At 47.9% G+C, this 25642-nt stretch overlaps 1 protein-coding gene across 1 annotated transcript; it reads left to right on the forward strand.

Annotated features, from left to right (window-relative positions):
* Positions 1-3492: 3492 nt before the first annotated feature.
* Positions 3493-25547, forward strand: GSS (glutathione synthetase). The gene is made up of 13 exons (XM_045833677.1): positions 3493-3568; positions 6040-6174; positions 10102-10247; positions 12436-12511; positions 12826-12965; positions 13715-13831; positions 16832-16912; positions 17014-17091; positions 18722-18788; positions 21748-21942; positions 22369-22450; positions 23840-24029; positions 24999-25547. The coding sequence occupies exons 2-13, from the start codon at positions 6046-6048 to the stop codon at positions 25120-25122; spliced, it is 1425 nt and encodes a 474-aa protein (XP_045689633.1). The 5' UTR covers positions 3493-3568; positions 6040-6045; the 3' UTR covers positions 25123-25547.
* The last annotated feature ends 95 nt before the right edge of the window (positions 25548-25642 follow it).

Consider the following 25642-nt stretch of genomic DNA (forward strand, 5'->3'; position numbering starts at 1 on the left):
AAGAGGGGCTATCAGTCAATCTTCCCCTTTCTGGGCTTGTGACCTCATGGGTGAAATGAGAGCTGGACTAGAAGCTTGTTGGTGGAAAGTCTCTGAGGATCCTGGGGGCGGAGGGGTATGTCTCCCCTTTATCAGCCCACAGCTTCCAGGGTTCATGCGTGATGAGAGCACAGGACATCCATCATTGCAAGCGGGCAGAAGGCAAAGCCCAACTGAGTCTGTTTCTTCTCAGTGACACCAGGATAGTAGCTTCTCCCACCCAGGATTACTGTCGGGGTGTAAATGAGATAACACATATAAAGTGTCTGGGACAGACCTGGCACACAGTAAATCCTCAACACATGGGAGAGGCCTCGCTTTGATTCTCAGGCATTTCCGGAACAGCACTGCTGGGCCAGGCCCACAACAGGGGCTGGATGACAGAGGAATTCCAACCCTGAATGTCCAAGCAGTGGCCCCCCAGCCAAGTGGGGAGACAGCCTCATAAACAATACCAGGTGGGGTGATGTCATTGCTAAAAAGAGACAGCAGCCACGTGGCCATTGCAGACGATGTGCAATGCAGACCCTGGGATGGCAGAGATGCCCCAGTGAAGAGGTCCAAGCTTGGAACGATGCAAAGTCTTGAGGCCAGAGATCTCAGGCAAGTTCTCCAATCCTGGGTTCCTTGACCTGGGATCCCTGAGTGGGCTCTAGGAGGTCTGTGGACACCTCTACATGGTGTGCAAAAGGTTTGTGTCTAATGGAGGTTCTTAAAGGAGCCTATGGCCACAAAACTAACAAACCACCAATTTAACCTAACTTAGCATGTCTTCATATCCACCCTAAGGAGATACAGTGCAGTAAATCCTCACTGAATGTCTTCGATAGGTTGTGTGGCTTTAAGTGAAGTGACAAATAATGAAACTAATTTTATTACAGGCTAACTGATATAAACAGAAGCTCCTATAGTTATAATAAAACAATGTTGAACAAAACGAAGATATTTAAGGACCTGCTATAACTACCTTGAAAGGCTGTGAGATTAAGCTGGGTAGTTTAGAAGTACCTGAAACATGCTGAGCTTTCACCTAATGCTGGTTTCCTTCCCTTCCTCCATCCCCAGCTTATTTCTACCATTCAGCAAGTAATGAGCATCTACTATGTGGCAGGCAGGCACCAGTCCAGGTGTTGAGTGGGGAGTGGTGAACAAGACAGACATTGTCCTGTTTTCATGAAGGTCACATTCTAATAATGCAGGGAAACATGAGATACATAAAATTAATTTCAGACACTAATAGGTGCTACCAAGAAAATACAGAGGATAATGTGATACAGACTGATAAGGTGGGGGTGGCATCTGAAGGAGCCAGGCATGGCACGATTTAGGGCCAAAGCCTTGCTGGAAAGACCCTTGGTCAAGAGACTCTCACTGCCAGTCCCACCCCAAAGTAGGTGCCCTTGAACCAGTCACATAACTTCTGAGGCTCAGCGGCCACATCTGTACATCTATAGAATGGGAATAAAAACACCTTCCCTGCCAGAATGTGAGGGAACTCAACCAAAAGGCTGTTTAGGTCTGGAATCCTCCCCAAATCTCATAAATAGACACCTGCTATATCGTCGGACACCCATCTTGGAGGAGGGGAACCATGAACCCTGGGTCATGATTTATTTCATGCTGCACTAGAAATAGCTTTCTTTGTTCCTTGTTAATACAGTAGGCTTTTCCTGCCACCTGGGGCCTATCACAGTAACTGCTGCTTCAAACTCTTCCTCAGGTATGAAAGGAGACCAAGGAAGGACATCATGGGACACTGTTGTGGTTATAACTGGACTACTTATCCTTTCCCTCCCCCCTAGCAAGATTGAAGAGCTCAGTGTGTCCTGTAGACAGAGAATGTAAATGCTTTATTTAAGAAGTTGGAAGCACCCCGGTCCACGGGTTGGACCACTGACTTATAATCAGTCCGAGTAGCCCCTTCTCTCCATCTGCTCAGTCACGGCCTCATCATCTCACAGTGTCCTGGTAGCTCTCTCTGGCCGTACTTAGTCTCCCCACTTGCAAACCATTTGCCACACTGTAACCAGCACCAAACCCAAAATAGACCATGTTTCTCCCTTTCTCCAAAGATTTTATTTATTGATTTTTAGAGAAAGGGGAAGGGGAGGAGAGAGGGAAAGAAACATCAATGTGTGGTTGCTTCTTGTGCGCCCCCTACTGGGGACCTGGCTGGCAACCCAGGTATGTGCCCTGACTGGGAATCGAACCCTTGACCCTTAGCTTCCCAGGCTGACGCTCAGTCCACTGAACTACTTATCCAGCCAGGTCCACCCTACTTGAAACCCTTAAGACAGCTTCCCACTGTTCATTGGCCAAATGCCAAACTCCTTACTCTGGCACCCAAAGCTCCCCCTCCAAGACTGAGCTCCTTCCTAGTAGCCTGCTTCAACTCCCAGGCCCCTCTCAGTATCCACACCAAACTCCTAATCCGTTCTGAAACAATCCAAGCCACACCCAGAATTATTCGCCTTTACAGTTTCTGTTGGTGCACTTGAATCACTGTCCCCATTCCTGCCTCTCACCTCCACCCCTATTCACTGCCTACACGTTTCTACCTATCCAAGACCCCCAAAGACTCCCCTGACTCCCCAGAAAATCACTCTTTACAGGTCTACCTGCTTAATTAGTTGTGAAAGCAGGGGTTCTTATTCATGGTTAATTCATCAGAACCTGGACTGAATCCAGTTTAACTACGATTCTTATCAAGTACTTCAGCTTGAGAACAATCCTATCATAAGCCAGAAAGAAAAAACAGTTAAGGCGTTGGGAACCTGCCAAGGAGTGAGGTGTGGGTGGGATCAAGAATCAGCATTAAAAAAACAAAACAAAAAAAACAAACAAACCCAGCAACACCTGCCCCAGATCCTGATGCAAGTGGTTGTTGTCCTTTTGAGAAACACTGGGTAACCCTTAACAGTTTCTAACTTTAAAACTGCTAGAAAAGTGAAAGTGTTTTCCTTTTGCCTCTAAGGCTTTTCCTGCAGCTGTCACGGGTTAGAGAAAGCAGGTGGGCTTTTCCGGGACCCGGCTGGGTGGAAAACAAGCCTGGGTTCCAACACTGGCTCAGCCCGTAACGTGCTAGGGGACCCTGCGCCGGTCTCTGCCCCTCTCTGGGCCTCTATTACCACATCTACTCCTACCAGCTGTGTGTCCCCGAGGTAGTCACTGCCCCGTTCTGGGTGTGTTTCTCCATCTTACACAGGACGTCACCAACTTTAAAGCCCTACGAGCTGTGCAAAGCCGCAACACCCGGCCGACACAACCTGACTCCTCCCCTCTTTCCCAAAGTGTGAACGGCCTGGGTCCAGCTGACTCCACCCTAAGGCCAAAGCTGCTCCTACACACTGACTGCCCCTTCCCGGCCGCCGTCCAGCGCCAAAAGCACGGGTCTCCTCCCCTACCTTCTCTAAAGGCCCCGCCTAGGAGGTCTGCGCAAGCGCATTGGATTGCATGGAGACCCCGCCTCCTGGACCTGGAGTAACGGCGCGAGGGGCCTGAGTACAGTGCGCGGTGGGACCGACACCAAGTAGGTTGAGGGAGTGGCAACGGCGGCCGGCAAGGGTCACGTTTCCTCCGGAGGAAGGATGTGAGGGAGGGGAGGGGACTGGCCAGCGACTGGCGCCCTGAAGATCAGGAGGTCTTGTAGATCAAACTCAGTGGCAGGAATGGGGAAACTGCTGTCCAGTGAGGGGGTTGGTCTGGTGCGCGTTGATCTCACGTTTCCCAGATCTTCTGACTTCAGATGGGGCCGCTGTCGGGAACATGGAGCCGGGTAGACTACAGCCCAAATTAAAAGTAGGAGCTATTAGGACCAAACTTTGTCCAGGGTGGGAGCGAGCAAGCCCGTGAACTGGTGCAGGCCTAGGCAAGAGACCGTGTTCTTAACCTCGGCCTTTACACAGGCACTGGCCCTGCCCTCGGGGTAAGGTCCGACCGGTTTCCGTGTGGGCGTTGTAATGCTTTTGGTGATCTGGACCCAGTCTGCCATTCATTCATCATTCTTTCATTTAACATTCAGTGGAATACGGTAGTAGGTGCTGGACGTAGAGAAGTGATGAAGACAGATTCGGTGCAGGGAAATGTAAAGGGCTGCGGAAGCCCTGGATGGAGAAGAACAAGGATGACTTCTAAAACAAAGCCAGGAACCTGGTTAGGAGTGGCGGGGTGTTCCGAAGAGAGACTACGGCACGTGCCAAGACCTGGAAGCGGGACAAAGGCTGGTGTATGCTCGTCACTGAAGATATCTCACTCTGAATCTATTTAGTGCCCGGGGTGTTTAGTGCTAGGCTCCTAACAGTCGAGATGGAGAGAAATCAGGGAATTCAAAGGACTATATATTTAGATAGACTCCGCAGAATTTTGGGAGAATGGGGTGTAGACGCATATGCAAGGCCTGGGTGCCCCGGGGGGATTCGTCAGAGGAAGAGCAGATTTGTGGGGAGGCAACAAATTCTACCCTAGTTCTGTGAAGACTCCCGGTAAGCAGTTGGATATTCTAGTTTGAAAGTCAGTAAAGCACTGCAGTAAAGGTACAGATTTGAGTGGCCTCAGCAAAACAAATAAAGCCACAAGAATGGTTGAGACTATAGAAGGAGAAAAACAAAGGGCCCAATTGGCATTTTTCATAGTGATTATGCCTTGTCTTTCTCTGTGTCCAGTACCTACTCAAGGGCTCGGAGTTAGGTGGCAGTTAGCGTTTGCCAACTAAACAGAAGCCCAACAGCAGTCAGAGTTGGAGGGTTCCATTGCTCTAATGTCTAAGTCACAGGTTCTAGTCCTGGCTCTGCCACCAGACTGCTGTGGGACCTCTGACAAGTCTGCCACCTGTAGAGTGGGTACAGCTAAAAAAAGAAGCTCCCGCAATTAGAGCTCCAAACACTGCTAAGGGATTGCACACAGATTTTTCTCAATTTAAGCCACACGGTGACCTTATTTATAAAGGAAGTAATGTTACGGACTCAAACTCAGGTCTGACTAACCTCAGAGCTTTGTTCTTTCTTATGACCGCCCTTACCCATCTCACCCAACAGAGATGTTGTCAGGGCCCTCCTGAGATCACATGCTTTTATTCTTTCCAAACATTGCGCTGAGGCTGGCAGACTTTCATAACTGGTCTAGCACCAGCCCTGTCATGGGGACAGGGATGGAGCTGAATGTGATAGAGGTTTTAGCTCTCTTCCTGGGGATCACTGAACTGGACAGCCGTGTTCTGTTCCTAAAATCACATGACAGTGGACAGAACAAAATTAATGAGGGGTGTTTCCAGATTTTTATCCAGATCTTAAACCCCTAGGGCCTGCTGCAAAATGAATGAATCCACCCTAGCTATATTTTGTACTATTTCACAAAGGGCCCTACCCCACCTTCCCACCCCCACGTAATTTATCTGAGATCTGCTGACGTGGATTGTTGGGCTAGAAGGGAAATGATAATCTATTGTAGTGGTTCCCATCCCAGGAGAACTTGTTAAAAATACAGTTTCGGCCTCTTCCTCTCAGACTTTTTGAATCAGAGTCTCTGAGTGGAGCACAGGAATTTGTATTCTCTCCCAAGCCACCCCCTCATCCCCAAATATTCAGCCAGGTTTAGAAACCACTGGTCTACCCCATCCCCCTTGTTTCACATGTAGAGAATCTGCAGCTTGGGAGGGAAAGGAACTTAACCCAATCACATAGGACATTAGCGCCTGTTTTTCCAATGAAAAGCATTGAGCTGGGAGTCCAGAGACCTGGGTTCAAGTCCAGATTTTACCAGCGATTAACTTGGTCAAGTCACTTCACATCTTTGAACCTCTGCTTCCTTATTGTGAGGATAATGCCATCATTCTAGCGATCAAAAGAGAAAGTGGCAGTGGAATTGCTTTGCCAAGCTTTGTGTTTTGTGCTCACAGAAGCTCATAAGAGCTGCCAGCCAGTGTTGTCTCCCCTGTACCACACTGCCAGTTTCAGCGGTTGCTGGCGTCCGGCTGTCACCAAGCTCTCCTGTCTCCTGTTGCAGGCTGGGATGGCCAACAGCTGGGGAAGCCTCTTGCAGGAGCAGCAGCAGCTGGAGGAGCTGGCACAGCAGGCTGTGGACCGGGCCCTGGCCGAGGGAGTGTTGCTGAGGACCCGGCAGGAGCCCAGCTCCTCCGACGTAAGCCCCCAGCCCCTCCAGACCCACTGCTCTGATCACACCGCTCTGGGTCCTTCTGCCCATTGTCTGGCCCCTGCCAGGCTGGAGGCAACTCCTTTGAGTCAGAGATCACATCTTTACTCTGCTTTATGTATTTGTTTTTGTATTTTTTAAAATCTTACTTACTTTTAGACAGAGGGGAAGAGAGGGGGAAAGGGAGGGAGAGAAACATTGAGTGGCTGCCTCTTGCGCACCCCCTACTGGGGATCTGACCCACAACCCAGGCATGTGCCCTGACTGGGAATTGAACCAGCGACCTTTCGGTTCGCAGACCGGCACTCAATCCACTGAGCCACATCAGCCAGGGTGATTTTATTTTTTAATAACTAATATTGATCTCTAGAAGTATGTAAAGTATAAAGCACCATGCTAGAGTAACCACATTTAAGCCTGAGACTTAAAGTGTGACTTAGGGAAGTTACTTAGCTCTTTCAGCTACAGTTTCTCCAAATATTAAAAAAGGATAATCATGGGACCTACCTCATCAAGTTGGTAAGAGAATTAGAAGATAAGTAATGTGAAGCACTTTGCCCAGTGAGTTACTGTTTTTTAGGAAACCCTAATTATACTACCGTCTCTAGTTGTTTTGTAGTGCATCCTTCCACGTCTTTCTCTATGCATTTATATACATGTGTGTATATAAAGAAATATATAGTTTTTAAAAAAACAAGTTGCATGACACATATTATTCTGTGATGTGTTTTTTTGTTTGTTTTTCATTTAATAGTCTGTCTTAGAACTCTTTCCAACTTCCTCCATTAGGATCAGCTGCATTCTGTTGTATAGTATTCCAAGTGTGGATGAATCGCAGTTTAACTTTCTCCTACTGATGGTTCTTTAGAGGATTTCCTATGTTTTATGACCACAAATAGCACTGCCGGGAATGTCACTGTGCGTGCCTGTTTGAACGCCTATGTGAGTGTTTCTCTGCGGTTCATATGGAAAAGTATTATTATGGAGCTGCTGAGTCCACACCATGTCTTTAAAAAATGTCATCCTTTAAAACAAAACAGAACAAAACAAAAACCTCTTTTTATTTTATGACTAGGTAAAACATTCTCTTGCTTCAAAATTTAAAGTGTGTCAGAGTTTACACATTAACCCTCCCTCCCACATTCCTTAGCTACCCAGTTCTCCTGCCCTGAAGATAACCTGCGTTTTATATGCATAAGGAAAATATTTATTCTTATTTATTTTTTCCAGATTGCTTATTCATAAAGAGAAAATATGTATATATTCCTTTTTCCAAGTTTTTACACAAAGAAGAATACTAGATGAGTTCTTCTGTGCTTTACTTTTTTTTTTTACTTAACATTATTCTTATCACTATCCCAATTCGTAACTAAAGAGCTGCCACCATCTTTTCCCACCGAGGCACTGTCTTGGCTGTGTGTGCCTGCAACCTAGTCGGGGGCCTAGTAGTGAGTCCAGACTTAGGAAGTGTTTGCTGAGGCCCAAGTCAATGAGAACGGCTCTCACCCAAGGCCAGGTGACACTGTGGACGGTGTGCCCCTGGCTTTATCGTTGCTTCGTTTGTGAACCCGAGATTTCGTGAGCTACTTGTCTGAACCCAGGATGTAGCATTTTCTCTTCCAAGACTTTATTTATTCTGTTAATCAACAGGTATTGTGTGAAGGTCCAGCACTTGGTCTTTCTGGAAGTTGACGGAACCTAGAAAAGGCATAGCCCTCAATTTTCCAATCCAGAGGAAAAAAGACAGGAAGCTTGTCTTTTTCGCTTTGGAATCAGTAACTCATTTAATCCACTGCAACAGAGATGAGGAAACCGAGGCCCAGAGAGGTGAAGTAACTGCTTCAGGTCGTTTAAATGGTGGTGTAATCGGCAGAGCCAGAATTCAGACTCAAGGAGTTTGCCTCCTAAGTCCATTCTCTGGACTCCCACGTGTTGCTGCCTCTCCCAGGATACTACAGAGGACATGCGGAGGAAGGAGCAATTCATTAGTGGTGTTTGAACTAGATCTTAAAAGACAAATGGAAGGCTCTACTTTCAGGGATCATTTCTATAGTTTGTTAAAAGACAAATGGGGAAAGGCACAGCAGAGCAGAGATCCCAGAGCAGGAAAAGGCAAAAGACGTTTAAGAGAATTCAGCTGACTGCGGGGCACGCAGGTGGACGGACTGGGAAAGGAGGCGGGCCGAAGGCAGACAGCCGAGAGGCTTTGGAAACGGAGTGGAGAGCCTGAACTCTGTTCTGTAGATCGGACCAGTTGTGTGCAGACTGAATGGTTGGCTCCTGCAGTGTTTAGGGAGTTCATTCACTTGAATAGGGTACAAAATCCAAAACGGTATTCAGTATATAGAATGTCTCCTTCCTCTAGCTACTGTTTTCCTCCCCAGAGGTAGGCATTGTTTAGTTTTGTTTCGTTTTGTTTTGTTTTTTAATCAGAGTGTCTTTTAAAAAGTCAGAGCCAACATTTTTTAAAGTCATTAAATTAAAAAAAATCTAGATCCCCAGTTTCTCTTGACAAATCAAACCAGCTGCTAACCCTGGCTGCCTCTCCTGATGCCCACAATTGGCTACAGCGGGGTTCCGACTGCACCGTTTAGATAGGACGGGAGTTCTTCCCGTCGCTCTGCGTTGTTCCCCTGCCTCTGAAGCAGATGCTAGCTGTCATGCATGGGCTGTAATTCTTATAGTGGAAGAATATTACTCTGTGTCTGTTTTTCTATCAAAAGTACAAAACTTGTGTTTCAGCCTTTAGCCTATGGACAGCAGAGAATAGCTTTATACTGTTGGTCCCAAACTCAAGTGGGCATGACGAGTCCTAGCAGAAAAACTTTTGGGTAGTTTTTCAGGCCAAATCAGATTGGTTGGAAGAGGCAGAGTTGTGAGATTTCAAGCCAAGGGAACACGCCTGTGACCGATCATCACATGCACTCAGGGAATTAAGTCACCGCTTGTGTGATCTTCAGTCACCCACACCCGTCAAAGCTTTAAGCTGAGTGAGCCTGACTCTCGCAAACACACTGCCCTGGTTTTGTCTTAAAGTAGACGCTGAGGAGGGCAATTTGGGAATTATCTACCAAAATTTTAAATGGATTTACCCTCATTACCTGACATCTCCACTTTCAGAAACTGACCTTCTCACGCACAAAATACCTAGGATGTATATTCCAGTATATTCATTGAAGCATTGATTGTAATGGTGGCAAAAAGGTAACCACCTAAATATTCATGATAAAAGGCTAGATTCAATGAATGGTGGTATATCCAACAAATGGAATACTATACAGCCGTTATAAAGAATGAAAGTGCTCTATTTGGATGTATATGGAAATGTCTCTGAAGTATGTATTATATGTTTTGATGTGTGTAAAAAATGAGAAAATGTATATGTATACATATACATTAGCCTAAAAAGATATGCGAGACCCTAGTATACCATTTGCCTCTGGGAAGGAGAACTGGGTCATTAGGGCCAAGGTGGGAGTGAGACATACTTTTCACTGTGGATCCTTCTGTTTCTTTGAATTTTGTGTCACGTGTTTGTGTTATCTATTCAAAATAATATTTTGTAAATAAATATTTCAATGACAAATTCTAATACCATAAACTCATACCAATGTAATGAATGGCAAATTGATATTAACTTAGAGGTTACATTCAAGAATGTTCCATAAATAAGTCACCAGGTCGTGTTATTCTCTCTTACCCAAATTCTAGTTTATTTGTTGTTAGGAATCTTGGATGGTATGTGGGTTTCCTGATTCTGCCAAAGTTCAAAGAATTGAGAGTGCAGCTGAACTCTGGGCCTGGCAACCTGAGTCATCATCTCCAGCCCTGGGGGAAACATTTTCCATGGGGGGGTCCCTTTTACAGGAAGACAGCCCATTCACAGGTGTTCTACCCTTGCCCACTCTCCATCAGGTGGTGAGCTATGCCCCATTCACACTCTTCCCCTCACTGGTCCCCGGTGCCCTGCTGGAGCAGGCCTACGCCGTGCAGATGGACTTCAACCTGCTGGTGGATGCCGTCAGCCAGAATGCTGCCTTTCTGGAGCGAACTCTCTCCAGGTGCTAGGTGCTGGGACATGGGGGGCTGGGAGTGGCTGGAACCAAGGGCCTGGAAGACTGGGGAGCCATGAGCTGTGGCTCTGGCATTTAACTTGGTAGAGTGGGGTACAAGTTCCCCCCAGAGAAACAAAAAGTAGTAGAAAAGTCAGAAGAGCTGGCTTCTAATCCTGGCTCCACCACTTATTTAAAAATATGGCCTCAAGCCATTTTTTTTAATATCTGGGGCCTTAGTTTCTGGGGAGGTTGGCCTAAATCGAAAGTCCCTTCCAACACTGACATTCTGTGATTCTCTGATCCATGACCCCCTTCTTTGAAAACTGAAATTTCCATTTGGGATTAGAGAAGGTCGTCATGGTTTTAGAGAAAACAGGGCAAGTGAAGTTATTGGGTTTAAAGCCATATTTGCTACTTCGCCTAGCCAGTGGCCCTTTCTGGTTCTTCAAGGCCCCTCATCCCTGGGTGGGGTGGGGTGCAGACGCGGCAACAAGGAGACACAACACCTGGAACGACGTAGCCCAGCCACCCCTCTCTGCCTCTTTCCCCTGATCACTTTTTTCCTTCAGGCCCTTGGGCAAGGGAAATTACTTTAGAATTAAATATATATAAATATGTATATATACATATTTGTATTTATGTATAAGAGAAAGACTAGACATATATGTAATTACATGTCTGACTAATTTTTCAAAAGAAAACGTTTATTTTGTTAGAGACAGAATCTTTTTAAAATGTGTACCTTGGTTCGAGGGTGAACATGACAGGGGATCCTATGGTGAGACGTTTGGAAACCACTGACCTGGAGCTAAAGCCCAATGAGTCGTGAATGCACAATCCTGACCACCCCTGTCTTTCCTGGGGTGGGCCTGGCTTTCGAGCCTCTGCTTCTGGATTGTGGGGAGCATGAGCAGTCTGACTGTGACCTTTACCCTGAAGAAGCCATTACGTGGGAGACGTTCCCTGCAGCCTGTGGCCGCAACCCCTGTTCCCCTCACTGTGAAACACACACAAGCCCTGGTGTGAATTGAAGGAGAAGAGCCCCCTAGAATCTGGGGATGAAGGGAAGCACCTCTTTGGAAGTGGGAAAATGTGTCCCAACTTCCCTGGAGGCTGAAGTCGAGCTGGGGACTCGACTCCTCACGGAGGGCTGGGAAGCCCTGTGAGAGAGCCGGCTGGGGAGCAGGTGAACCTCAGGGCCGGCCTGAGCTGCTTGGGCTCAGCGGGGCCCCTGTAACAGGACGAGCCTGCGAGTCAGGCTTGGGCAGGTAGGCAGAGACCCTCCTGAATGCTCAGAGACAGCAAGTGTGGCACTGGTTACCTGTGGGTGCCTCTTCCTGAGGATCCAGAAAACCATCCTGGATGGGCTCCTCCCCTGTGCCACAGCAGCACCCCGGGCCGTGATGATGAGCCAGCACAGACACGGTCTGTACCCTCACGTGGTTTATAGTCAAATGGGAGACGGTGCTAATAATCACACAAATAAAATGGAAAATCGCCACCACGGTCAGAACAATATAGGAGAGGTCCGCAGTGCCATGAACTCACATAGCAGCTGGACCAGACAGGGAAGGCTTTCCTGAGGAAATCACGTCACCTGAGGACTGGGTGAGGGGAAAAAGTAGGATATTTAGCTTGAGTCGAAAAACTCTTGTTGGGGCACAGGGTGTAACTGCTGTCTTCTAATCTCTGCAGGCTGCCATGGAAGAGGAAGAGAAGGCCTGTTATAGGAGGTCCCAGAGTAGAGGGGAAACTACAGAGAGTTCATGATAAGTCGGTCAGAAAGCTTACAGCCATTTGGGCTATTTAGTTATAGAACGGTTATATCACGCCGTTTCTGAGTTCTTCTTGGGACTAGACACTATACTCAATTCTGTACATGAAACATCCTACTTACTCTTTACCACAACTGTGTGCTATGAATATAATTGTTTTCCTCTTCATTTCACATTGAGCACACTGAGATACAGAGAGGTAAAGTGATTCTCAAAGGTTTCCTGCTAGTAAGCGGTAGAGCTGGGACTTCAACCAGGTCACCTGGCTCTAGCGCTGGGTTCCGAACCACTGTTCTCTAGCCGGTGTTCAGGGCTGGGTCAGTAGAACCCAGAGGGGATTCAGGAATCAGGGGACAGGGGTAGAACTCCTTTACCTTTAACGTTCCATGTAACCTAGAAAATGTTGTTTCTTCCTCCAGCACCATCAAAAGGGACACCTTTACAGCTCGTCTCTTTGACATCCACAAGCAAGTCCTGGAAGAGGGCATTGCCCAGGTAACCAACCGTTCCCTGTTCCATATCCACTCCCGTCTGGGACCTGCCCCTCCACCTCACCGCCCCCCACCCCACCTCTTTTTTTTTTTTAACCAGAAGAATTTAAGCCCAGGTCCTGAACTCATGGGAACCTGCCTCTCATTGAGTTTGAACCTCACTGGCCAATCCTGGGATGACCGTAACAATGTCTGGGAGTGTTAGCCAGCATCTCTAACCTCTCGCTACATAGAGCACCTGGTACCTGTCTGCTCCGTGGCTAGGCTGTCAGAGTTAGACCCTGGGCAAATGTCCTCAGCTTTCAGTTTTCCCCGCAGACTGTGTTCCTGGGCCTGAATCGCTCAGACTACATGTTCCAGCGCAATGCAGATGGCTCCCCTGCCCTGAAACAGATTGAAATCAACACCATCTCTGCCAGCTTTGGGGGCCTGGCCTCCCGGACCCCAGCTGTGCACCGGTAGGTCCCTTAGGCCGCCCTGAGCATACCAATGGGTAACAGCCTATGAGCCTACAGTCAGGTGGGGACAGGGATCTCCACCTCTCCAACTCTGACTCTGCCTTCCAGGGCCCTGGGTCACGTGTTGTTCTCCCCCTAATCCCCCAAGCCCAGTAGCACAGTTTGCACTTGTAATTAGTAGGTCTTGATATTTCAGGTGGAGAAAGGACCTCACAGTTCATCCAGTCCTACCCCCTTATTGTACAAGGTAGTACTCCAGACAGGGGGAACAGTATCTATGAGGGTTCTGAGGTGAGACAGAGCTCATATGTTTGAAGGTCTGAAAGGAGGTCAGAATCCAAGGCAGAGAGGGATGCAGAAGCTTCCCATCTGAGGGTTGAGCTGTAATAGCATCTACTTCTAGCCAGCAGCGATGCTCTAGGTTCCAGGTTGCTGTAATTCCAGATGTCCACAGCAGGATTCCAGGCAGTACCTGGAGCTCAAGGAAAGGGGTTCCAGCTCATTGGGAGGCTGGTGTGGTGGAAGCACAGGGTCTTAGGGCCCCTCTGTGCAAATATACCAGGGGCCAGGGTTAAAGGCAGCCCAGCGTATTCTAGCCTAAGTTGGATCCTGCAGGAATATGATGATAAGATGTTTTTTAATGCTTAGCTGATTCTCAAAGTGATGTTCCTTTAACTGTCTGTGAGTCACAGACAGAGGGGGTCTTTCGGGTCCATCCAGTTACTGAACAGACATTTCTCCTCCAACAGACATGTTCTCAGTGTCCTGGGTAAGACCAAAGAAGCTGCCAAGATCCTCTCCAATAATCCCAGCAAGGGACTGGCCCTGGGGATTGCCAAAGCCTGGGAGCTCTACGGCTCAGCCAAGTAAGGGGGAGAAAGCGGCAGAAGAATCCTGCTTCAGGTTCAGCATTCATGGGGCAGCAACTTCTCTGCCTGACATCATTAGGGAGTGAGTGAAGTGTTCTAGAAATAGAGAAGCTTAACACTTTCAAGGGCCAAAGTCATTTTAGTGGAGGTTTGGGCTTCCTTCTTAAATAAAAGATACTGACTATAATTTAACCTTTCCATGTAGGCTCCAGGTCACCATTATGACCGTCAGGGTCTCATCTTGATGGTATGCGGAGGTGCTGCCTAGAGGTGGAAAGGCTGCGAGGCTGTCTGCCTGCACTAATGGCCCCAGCTCTTAGGTTCTGAGTGCTCCTCCTTTTACTTCATAGTTTTTCTCTCTGCCTCACTGTTATCGGAGCACTTGAATTTGGGATCCTCCGCTCCCATCCCTGTACCTCCTTTCCGATTTGCTGTGGTTCGTTAGGAAAAGCAAACGTCTAACGAGTGTGAGGGCTTCTTTGATAAGTAAATGCATAAGCTTTCATTTAGGGATTTCAGTGTCTGTTTTAACTGTTTAGAGGCAGTTTTTGCCTCCTTCCTATTTCTCAGCCATGTTCCAAATGTGTGAAGGTGCTAGGTAAGTGGCTTCTGGATAAGTGAGGCCCACCGTTCTGACAGCCGTTGCAGTGTTAATGAGCTCTCACCAGCGTTCTCTCACCTTGAGAGTCAAATAGGTACTTCTGCTGACCCAGCTCACGACCTTTGCTAAGTCTGTTCTTTCTCTGTGTCAGTGTCTTCATTTGTAAAAGGAGTGTAATGATAATACGTGCAAGGGTGGTAGTGAGCGTTAAATGAAATCATGGCTTTGAAAAATTCTTTAAAAAACTAAAAGGTCCTTATGTGAGACTTTTAATATTAATAAAATTACTTTTGAAGGACTATTAGTATTATTTTATAGAGGGGCAAAATGAGGGCTTCTCAGCGGTAGAATGACTTGCCCAAAGTCACGCAGCTGGTGACTAGAATTCACCAGTTAGACTAGACTTCACGTTTTTCTGCCCCTGAAGCCTGTGTTCGCTTGGGCCACGTCCTCCCTCCAAGATGAGTGTTCCCATAGTACAGATTGCAAAACTGAGGCTGAGGCCTTTGTAGAGCAGATGAGTTTTCATCAGTTACCTCATATTTTGCAAGGATTTTTTAAAAGGAAGGTTGGAAAATTATGATTTCAATTTAGACCATTTATTCAAACTGTTTCAAAATATAGTATATGTGATTGGAATGAGTCGAGATAAGAAAGGGGGATCTTTGGTATAAAAGGTCGGGAACTATGATCTATTTAACACCCCTGTTTTATACATGGGGAAATCAGGGCTCAAGGGAAGAAGCTGACTTGCCCGAGGTCGGGTGATACCACAGGTCCCTGACGGAGCCATGACTGTGACCCAGGAGTCCTCACTCCCGGCCAGCATGGTACTGCCCCTTCGCCTCCTTAGCTGATGATGTTTCTGGTCCTTATCCCGACAGACTGCTCAGAACTGAAGCCAGGGGGAGGATCATATGTTTTCTGAGTCTGGCCCCGATTATTTAGCAGGGAGCAGGCTGACTTCATTAACCAGGGCATGTAGTTCCACTTTCACCTACAGCCTCCCACCTCTCTTCTTTGCCTCTTCTTAGGGGTGGGCCAGCCTGGGCAAAGGTGCCACCTCCCCACTTATAAGCAGGGCAGATCAGGCTGCAAAGTGAAAGCAAGGCCATGGGTCCTTGGGATTCTCTCAGGGTGAGCTGGCTTGGGGGAGCAGCATTTCCAGCTTGCCTCTCAGACACTAGGCTGAGCCAAGACTCAACTCAATGTCAGGCAGCCCAAGAGAGGCTGCGTACTAGGGCCTGTATTTCCGCTAAGTGGAATTACACAGAGGTTAAGAAGAAGCAGACACAAACAGACAAGAGGCCAAGTACAGGAGGTTGGGAATCCACACTTAGAACTCTGGGCCAAAGTCTGGCTGTCCAAGAGTCTCAGCGAGGAGCCACGGCCACAGAGGAGCACGGCTCCGGCAAAACCGGAGTGTGGTGCTGCCGGGCGTCGGCTCTCAGAGTCCTGTGGGGGGCGGGACCTGCCTTTGACAGCTGTAAACGGCTTGGTTGGTAGCCAAATGGGCAGCTCTCTGGCATTAGCTTTTCTCTGAGTCCTTAAGCGCTTGTTTTGTTAAGAAACGTGTGAATAAGCAGAGTAAGAGATCAAGTTAACCCCAAGTTAATGCCTTGGGATCAAAAAATGGCCCTGTTTAGCCAGGTCCCCAGTTGGGGGTGCGCAAGAGGCAACCGATGGGTGTCCATGTTTCTCTTTCTCTCTCCGTCCCTTCTTCTCTCTCTAAAAATAAATACATAAAACCTTTTTTAAAAAAGTGGCCCTGTGTACATCAAAAAATGTTGGGAGGCCCAGGAGGAGATAATTCCTTACTTATAGTTGGTGCTGTAGCGTTTTTATAGGATTCGATTCTATTCTAGCGTTTCATGCAAAAATCAAAAACTATTTCATTATCCACTTTACTATCTAGTAATGGGGTCATTCATCCCAACCTCCAGCATTGTTCTTTGCAAAATATTCTTTAGTACTCTCACCTGTTTGTTCTTCCAGAAAGATTTTAGAACCAGGTTCTAAGAAAAAGTCCTTTTGGGTTTTGAGATTTTTCTAAATTGTTATTCTATGATAGTTGTCCCAATTTCCCCCTTTTGCCCTCCTCCACCCAGCCCACCCCCTTGAGATGGTTTTAAATCTGAATTTTAGTTTGCACAGAAAGTTGACACCATTGCAGTATTTCACCTGCCTGCTAGAGAAGGGGCAGAGACATCTTTATTTTTTCAAGTTTCTATATTCAGGAAATAATGTGCTGTAGCCTCAGGTGTCTGCCAGAGGCAGTCCTGAATTGAGATATCTACTCTCCCAGGGAAGCTGTGCTCTTCCTCACGCCTGAAAGGGGTGGCCCAGTGGGAGTGTAAGCTTTACAGCCACATGGGCCACCTGTGCTCTTTCCCCAGAGCTCTGGTGCTACTGATTGCTCAGGAGAAGGAAAGGAACATATTTGACCAGCGTGCCATAGAGAATGAGCTACTGGCCAGGTAAGTAAAAGAGGGGAGACCCCCAGATGTGGCCCCAGGATTAGGGAGAGCCACTCAGAACAGAGCATCTGCTCCCTATGACCTCTGCCCATCTCTCCCAGGAACATCCATGTGATCCGGAGAAGGTTTGAAGATGTCTCTGAAAAGGGATCTTTGGATCAAGACCGAAAGCTGTTTGTGTGAGTGTTCAGGGAACATTCCCCAGCGGTCCGATAGAGGGCTGGGTTTGGAAACTCATCCTTTCACCCACTCGCCCCAAATGATCCTTTCTTCCGGGAGGTGTGATAGCTTACTTCTTTCTCTCTGAATTGTCGGGGTGGACTCTAAAATATCCCATCATTTCAGGAAATTTTGGAGAAGGCTAGCCAAGTTCTGCTTCTAAAGGGCTGTATCAGAGCTGCTGACATACTAGATAAGGGCCTTCTTAAACTAACCTGGGTTTTCACGTGTCCTTGTGCTTCCAAAAGCTTCTTGTCCCTCTCGGTGGCTAGTCAGGTCAGGCCTGAGCAGTTGGGCGGGGCAGTCAGGGGGAAGAGGAGTGGCTGGCTGCTCTGTGGCTGATCTGGGACCTGCCCTCTGAGTTCAGGCGAACCTTCAGGGGCCTGGATTGGTGTTCCCAGCCGGGCCCTGCACTTCCCGCCAGGGGACCCCGCCAAGTATGTTAGTGCCACATTTTTTGGATAGTGCTGCTTGCAGCACACATATGTAGACCTGGAATTTTATGATTCTTAAAGTTAAGAACCTCCATGGGATTTTATAATACCATTTACTATTTTCAAACTATACTTATTTATCATAACAAAATTTACCTTCCAGATAAGCCAGTAAATATTAAATAAATTTAAAAAGCGAAACAGTTCAAAAGGCAGTCTGTGTCTTTTTTCGTTAATTAATGAATTAATTAATTAATTTTCATCCTCATTTGAGGACATGCTTATTAGTTTTAGACAGCGGGGAAGGGAAGGAAAGAGACAGAAATATCCAAACCTGCAGCCCAGTCATACATCCTGACCAGGAATCAAATCCCTTGGTTTACAGGCCATTGCTCCAACTGAGTCACACCAGTCAGGGCAACAGTCTGTGTCTTAACTAGACTCATAATTTTGCATCTGCCCACCATCACTCCCATCATTAATAAAAAAGTTTCAGTCTTCCCTGGCTGGTGTGGCTCAGTTGGTTGGAGTGCCATCTCATGCATCGAAAGATCACAGATTCGATGTGATTCACAGATTCACAGGGGTGTTAGGGCACATACCTAGGTTGTGGGTTTGGTCCCAGTCAGGTTAAGTATTGGAGGCAACCAATCCAGGCTTCTCTCTCACATTGAAGTTTCTTGCTCTCTCTCTCCCCTTTCCCTTTTCTGTAAAATCAATAAATATATCCTTGGGAGTGGTGGGAATCAAACCGGTGACCCTTCACTTTGCACACGACACCCAGTCAACTGGGCCACACCGGTCAGCGCACAAGTGAATTTCTCTGAGCCTGGCAATGTGATTCTGCTGCTCAGTGATTTTGAGCTCAGTTTGTAAAAATTTACCTAATTTCCTTCTTGTTTCCCTCTGGCCTTCCTAGAATGACTCTAGATCTGGAATATTCTAAAGCACTCCTTACTGAAGACTGTATGTTTTTAGTGGAAGCAGTGGTGTGTGAGTATCTGTACTCTCACTGGTTCCAATGAACCCCTGTCCAGGCTGCCCCTTTGGACTTCCAGAGTAGCCAAACTCATTTCGATGCTCCCTGAAATAGACCGAACCACTGAACACATCAGTTATAATTTAACACAGCAGCTTTCTCCAACCCGTGTTCTAGGGACGGCCAGGAGATTGCTGTGGTTTACTTCCGGGATGGCTACATGCCGAGTCAGTACAATCTGCAGGTTGGTATCTGCTGTTCTACCATCCTTTGCCTCCTGGGCTGTGCTATCGCTCCTCAGACCCAGCTCAGGGGTCACAACAATCTGGGTTTTTTCCTGAGCTCTGGATTCAGTACTTCCTCAGAGAACTTGCTGCTGGAGCCTCCTGTCCTGTAAACTTCTTGTTCCCTCTCACTCTCTATAAACACACTGTCTTCTAGAACCCGAATCCTCAGGAACCCAGTGCTTTAGCCATTTGTACTGTTTCTGGGGATAGGCTGGCAATGTTTAATAATCATTTTTCTAGAGGGATAGTTCCAATCTGTAGCATTTGCTGATTTGTTTGGTATTAATACTCCCCATTATGGCCAATTTCAAGCTACCCAATTTAGCATCTCTAAAAACAGATTTGAGGAAAGATGGGTACAGTCAACTGTCACTCACTGATGCAAACAAGTTTCGAGACACCACTATTTCCTTCCTGCCAACTCTTATTACTCTTATCTGCCTCAGAAAGTTTTTATCACCTGCCCATTCTTGTTAATGACAGTATTGTATCACCTTATCTTGTTATCCCTACCATGTAGCTTCAAAATTACTTTTGACATCCATTGTTTCATTTAATCCTACAACCACCCTATGAGGCATATAATTATTCTCATTACACAAATGGAAGAACCAAGGTTTGGAGAGATGCAAGGGCTTGTGGAAGGTCCCACAGGAAGTTCTGAGGCTTCCTGACTCTCAGGCCAGTGGCATTCCCAGTGTATCATTCCCTCTGCCCCTGATCTACAGCTTGGAGAGTCTGAGAAGCCTTGCTTTCAGTTCGGAGAAGGTAAAGGAGGAAATAGGTTAGGAAATACCATTAGGGGCCGTGCGCCTTTGGCTGTGCCTCCGTGTGCCCCTGGGTAGATCCCTGACCCTTTCTGGGCTCAGTTTCTATAAGCTGAGGGAACTACACCAGAAAATTGAGGAAGCTCCTTCTAGATCTATTGTTCTTTGAATGTAGGATTCTCCCTAAGGCCCAGCTGTACAGGGAGCAGCTCTACAAAAGGTCTGTTCTTCTAGAAAGTGGTTAGCAGTGGTGGGAACTCACTGACTAGAGAAGAGAGAAACTGTCTATTTGGAAAATGGACTTGGGTTCTCGGACAGGAGGTTTGGGGGAAGGAGCCAAATAAAACTTTAAAAAGAAAGAAGTCAAGCTAATAAGGAAGGAAATTAGTGTATCAGGAGGATATTTTAAGGGAACGGAGGAGCTCAGACCAGGCTTAGAACATGGAGATAAGTCTGCAAGGCTCAATGAATTGCTAAGTTGACCCTGAGCAGCCCCCTTCTTATCTCTGAGTTTTGCTTTCTGCTTCTGACATAAGGGTACTTATCTGGGCTTATTTCTGATGTTCTGGGTACCTGTAACTCTGCCTGGAATACCTGCCTAGCAGTTAGGTGCCTGGGCTTATTGGTGAAGACCAGCCACGGTACTGTGTGGCTGGATGATTATATCAAAGGAAGGACAGCATGAGCAAGGGGTGGGGTGGGGTGGGGAGGCGAAGTTGGTTAGAACAAGGCCTTTGCTTATGTTATTCTGTTAATCAGAGTACAGCAGGTGCTTGAATAATGTCATTTCATCATAATGTTGATGAAAAAACAAAATTTATTCCCAGCTGGAGGCACTGTCTCTGGAGTTTACATGTTCTCCCATTTCTGCACGGGTTTTCTTCTGGTACTTCCGTTTCCTCCTACATCCCCAAGACAATGAACCAGCATGTCTACATTGTCCCAGTCTGAGTGAGGGGTGGGGGTGTGTGTGAGTGTGCCTTGTGATGGAAGGCTGTCCCGTCCAGGACTGGTTGCGGCCTGGCACCAGAGCTGCTGGGATAGGCTCCTCTGCCTGCAACCCTGGACCGGACGAAGTGGGTTGGAAAGTCATTATCTTACTCGTTTTTATTAATCTTTCTTAAACGTAGGTATAACTCACATTTATTTCAGTGTTTAATATTAGAAATGTTTGGGTCCTCATTCAGAAGTTTGGTGATGTTTTTGTGACCAGAAATATGCCATAGGAACTTAACTCTTGTTCATATCAATTAGCATATGCTAAAATTGGTTTCCAAGAATCTATCGACAGTGTTAAGTGAACACTTACTGGGCTTCTTCCCTATTGAGTCTCGCCTGTCTGACTCTTCCTGTCGCTCAGATTTCACTCTACTAAACGACAATAACAACTATGTATTAAGAACCTACAAAGCGCCAGGCACCGTGTTAGGCACTGGGGGTACGACAGGAACGAAGAGAGACAACAAGGGTCTGGTCCTTATGGAGCTCACAGTCTGGTCAGGCCGGTGAACATCCAGAAGGAAACAAAATAGAAAATATGTTTTCTAGTTGGGGAAACTCTCTGAATGAAACAACAGGGTGAAAAGATAGAGAATTATGGGGAAACCCACATTAAATAGGGTGATTTGAGAAGATGACTCTGAGGCAAGACTTAAGGATAAGAAGGACCCAGCCATCCTTTGAAAGAGTCAGAAGGAAGGGAGCTCCAGGCAGAGGGAAAGGCAGCAGATGCAAAGGCCCTGAGGCGGGCATGATGTTTGCACGTTTGAGGGTTGTTAGGACTGAGTGGCCAGAATGTGGGAGGGGGTAGAGTGCTGGCATAGAATGAGGTTGAGAAGGAGAGAGTTTGGATTTATTCGGAGTGCAGTGGGAAACAAGTGTCCCATCCCTTTCAGACTTCTTCATCAGTTTTTCTGTGCCTTTAGACCTTATGTCATTTTCCCTTTTGATTATAGTCATGTATCAGTGCGCTAGACTGTGAGCTCCCTGAGGGCGAGAATCCTGCAGACTGGGAGGGGCCGTACCTGCCGCACCAGGATGTCGCAGGGACGGTGGGAGACAATGAATGTGAGGATAGAAAGCACAATGCCTGGCCCCTGCTGGACAGGTGCTGTGATATAAAGTAAAACTCCTCGTTTTCTCTCTGCAGAACTGGGGAGCACGCCTCCTGCTGGAGAGGTCATGTGCTGTCAAGTGCCCAGATATTGCCACCCAGTTGGCAGGAACTAAGAAGGTGCAGCAGGAGCTGAGCAGAGTGGGCGTGCTGGAGGCGCTGCTCCCTGGCCAGCCCGAGGCCGTGGCCCGCCTCCGTGCCACTTTTGCTGGCCTCTACTCACTGGACATGGTAGGTGGGCAGCCTGTTTCCCCCACCACATACCTCCTAGGTGGCAGGGACCCAGAGCCCAATGTGTGGGAGAGGCTGGAGCTGGTACTGGGCTGGACTTGGGTCAGTGATGCTCTGTGAGAACCACCCCCCCAGAGCCCTGGGGAGGAGGGCTGGAATCCACTGTAAACTCGGCAGAGGCGGAGATGGAGACAGTAACCAGAGGGAGAGACTGAGGCAGACAGCAAGGGTTAGGGAATATCTGTACCTGCTTTGCAGGGGCAGGGGGAGGGTATCACATCCATATAGTGTCACCCCGCCTAAAGGGGCTTATGGCTTTTCCCCCAGATACTCTTCTTCTGATTCTGCTCTGCACAACCAGCAGGACCTCAGCTCCTGCCTCTTTGGCCTAAAACTGCTGATGACTGCTTCTTTACCTCCTGCCAGGGTGGAGAAGGAGACCAGGCCATCGCTGAGGCCCTTGCTGCTCCTAGCCGCTTTGTGCTAAAGCCCCAGAGAGAAGGTGGAGGTAGGTGGATCCCCCTTTGCAAGGCTGCTCAGGAAAAAGGGGCTAGCAGCCTGTCACCAGTGCTGACCGGCACTTGCTATGGGCACAGTCCTAGCCTCTGAGAGATGAAAGAACTGACACAGGTCCTCACCTTGGACAGTGTCCCAGGAGGCTTTGTGATCCAGGGCTGTGGAGCGCAGGGAATCTGAGTACCCAGCATTTGAGGATTTGGACTAGTTTAGTCTGCAGTGCCTGTGGGTGGATTGTGGGGGAGTGAGATGAAGACATCAGGACTTTGGATGTCCTCCTGCCTAGACTGAACTCCTTGAGAGCAGAGAGCAAGGATCATTTCTGCCCCACAGACTGAGAAGAAATGGTTTTTGATCTTGGTCTGACGGAATAGGTAGTGTAGCTACCATACAGAAGGAGCAACCTTAAGCAAAAGCACTGGTCCATGAAATGTGGTATGTTTGGAGATTAAAGGGTTACTAGTGAGGCTGGAGTACATCATGGGAAGTGGGAGGAGGCGAGGGCTTGGGCTGGAAAGGATGGTTTGGGACCTGATTATAAAGGATGTTGAATAGATGATTTTATCCTAAGGGCAGTGGCAGTCATTAGAGAGTTTTAATGAGGGAAGAGACACACAGTTGATTCGGGACCCATGGTTCAGCCATGGGAGAGCATGTCTTGGAATGAGGGGGAACATTAGTAGCAGAGACCACAGAGGAGGCAGGCATAGTTGCCCCGAAGAGCAAGGCAGAGGCCTGGGCTGGGGCTGTGACAGCGTGGAGTACCGACTGAGGAGATGTGTCTGAATGGCTGAGGTAATGGAGAGGGAGGAGTTAAATATGACTCAGGGATGCCTTTTGCCTGATTGGGAAGAGGAAGGTCTAAGCTGGGCAGGTTCGGGCAGAAGTAATGAATTCCGTTTGGACATGTTGAGTTTGTTTTGGGGGACCCATGGGATGTCCATGTGATGTCTAGAGTAGGCAGCTTGAATTAAAGATTTAGGAGTTAATAAGTTATAGGATATAGATAGACACTTGGAAGAGATCTTCCTGAAAAAACTGTGCGTGGAGGAGAGAACAAGGGTGGATGACCAATTCCTTGGGAATCCCAACATTTAAGAGAGGCAGGAGCCAGTCGGAGAGGCTGAGCAGCAATGGCCATAGACAAGTAGGAGGAGACCCAGGGCAGGATGGTGTGGTGGAAGGTGGGTTCAGGGCTGTTTGTGAGTCAGGGCTGTTCTGTTAAAGTGAGATTCCCTCCTCAGGAGTCAGGCCTGCTCTGGCTTCTCTGAGCTGATGTCAGGAACGAGGCTGCTGACTTGTCCACATGGCCCCAGAAGTGGGAGCGCGGGGTGGAGACGTTGGGCACAGAATCCAGGGTGACTAGCCAGTGGAATTGCAGGTAACAACCTATATGGGGAAGAGATGACGCAGGCCCTGGAGCGGCTCAAAGACAGTGAGGAGAGAGCCTCCTACATCCTCATGGAGAAGATTGAGCCTGAGCCTTTTGGGAATTGCCTACTACGGCCTGGAAGCCCTGTCCGAGTATCCCAGTGCATCTCAGAGCTGGGCATCTTCGGGGTCTATGTCAGGTGAGCTGATAGGAGCGGCTCTTGCTTTCCGGGGGGCCAGCCAAGAAAGCCTGGAGGGAAGCACTGGACAGGGAGCGGCTCTGCCAATCCCTAGCTCCATTTCCTAATCTAGTAAATCAGCCAAGGACCAAGACCTGCCCACCTCACAGGGCTATCAGATGAAGCCCAGATGAGAAGTATTTTGCAAGTATGAAGGAAATTTCAAGTAGTATCAAGATGGATGAGAAAATCCCTGGACTAGAAGGAGACCCCTGGGAAGAAGAGAGTTTGGGTCCAGTTCCCAAGCTACTGGGGGGTCTGGGGAAAGGTGGAATGGGCCAGCTAGAGGATACTCAGTGACTTTGAAATTCTCAGTGGCCCCTGGGTTTGGATTTGAACACTAAGGAATCAGGAAGAGAGGAAGACTTGTGGATTTATAAGGAACAGTTCCTGGTCCCTCATACCACTTCCTTCAAAATACTCAGGGCAAGGGAGGAATACCAGGGCCTGCCTTCTCCGTAATCCCCTCTAACCACTTGCAGCATCTTTGCCTGCCTCTCCCAACCCCTCTCCAGCACCCCGCGTCTTCCTCACCACCCCAAACCCACCCACCACCACAGGCATCTTAAGAGAAGTGGAGAAGGAAATTTACAACTACAGAACATGAAATGTGAGCCTTGGTGCCATGTTATGCTAAGTGCTTTTCCTGTTTTATTTAATCCTTATTAGCATCTTGCAAAATAAGAGGTCTTATCCCTATTTAAAATGGAAGAAACTGATATTTAAAAAGGCCGAGTAACTTGCTCAAAGACACAGAGCTAGTAATTTCCAGGCTAAGGATGCAAACCCAAGTCTTACTCTAAAACCCTAACATTTTCTTCGGTGCGGTTAGTCATCCATGTACTGGTCAGCTGGGACCAGGGGAGGTCCTGGGTTTAAGGACTGAGTCTAGGTGACAGAGTTGTGTGTCCCCTGTTTCCATTTCCATAGGCAGGGAAAGACACTTGTGATGAACAAGCACGTGGGACATCTGCTTCGAACCAAAGCCATTGAACATGCAGATGGAGGTGTGGCCGCAGGAGTGGCAGTCCTGGACAACCCATACCCTGCATGAGGGCACAGCCAGGCCCGCCCGACTTCGCTCAAGAGACCCTCTACCCCTTGTACTTGTCATTCCTCTCCTAGTTCTCCTGAGAGGTGCTTTTCTCCCCCCGCCACCTTGGGAGGGCTGGTCTCTTCTAGAGACCCCAGGGTCTTCATGGAAGGGTGAATGCTGGGTACCTCCTGTCTGAGGACTAGAGAAGCTGCGTTTCCCTTAGGTGAGAGCTAGAAGCCCCTAAATCCTAAGGGCATGGGCACAGCTGAAAGGGAGGTGACCGAGGTAACAGTCCGTAGCACTGCCACCCTCCTGTCAGTCCCTCGTCAGCCTTTGCAGCAGGTCTCTGTCTGACTTGGGGTAGGACTTAGGGATAGGAAGAGTGGGGTGGGAGGGCATAGCCGTCCCCACCTCTGCCTTAAATAAAACTACGCTTCTGATTCTGTGACTGCTTGGTTTGTACAATTAGGGGAAGGAGGATCTTTAATCTGGGCCAGCCCACTGAAGGTGGATTGCAGCAGGGGAAGTGGTTTGGCTC

This window comes from Phyllostomus hastatus, unplaced genomic scaffold, assembly GCF_019186645.2.
Source record: "Phyllostomus hastatus isolate PE091 unplaced genomic scaffold, TTU_PhHast_1.1 phas_contig_17, whole genome shotgun sequence".
Taxonomy (NCBI): domain Eukaryota; kingdom Metazoa; phylum Chordata; class Mammalia; order Chiroptera; family Phyllostomidae; genus Phyllostomus; species Phyllostomus hastatus.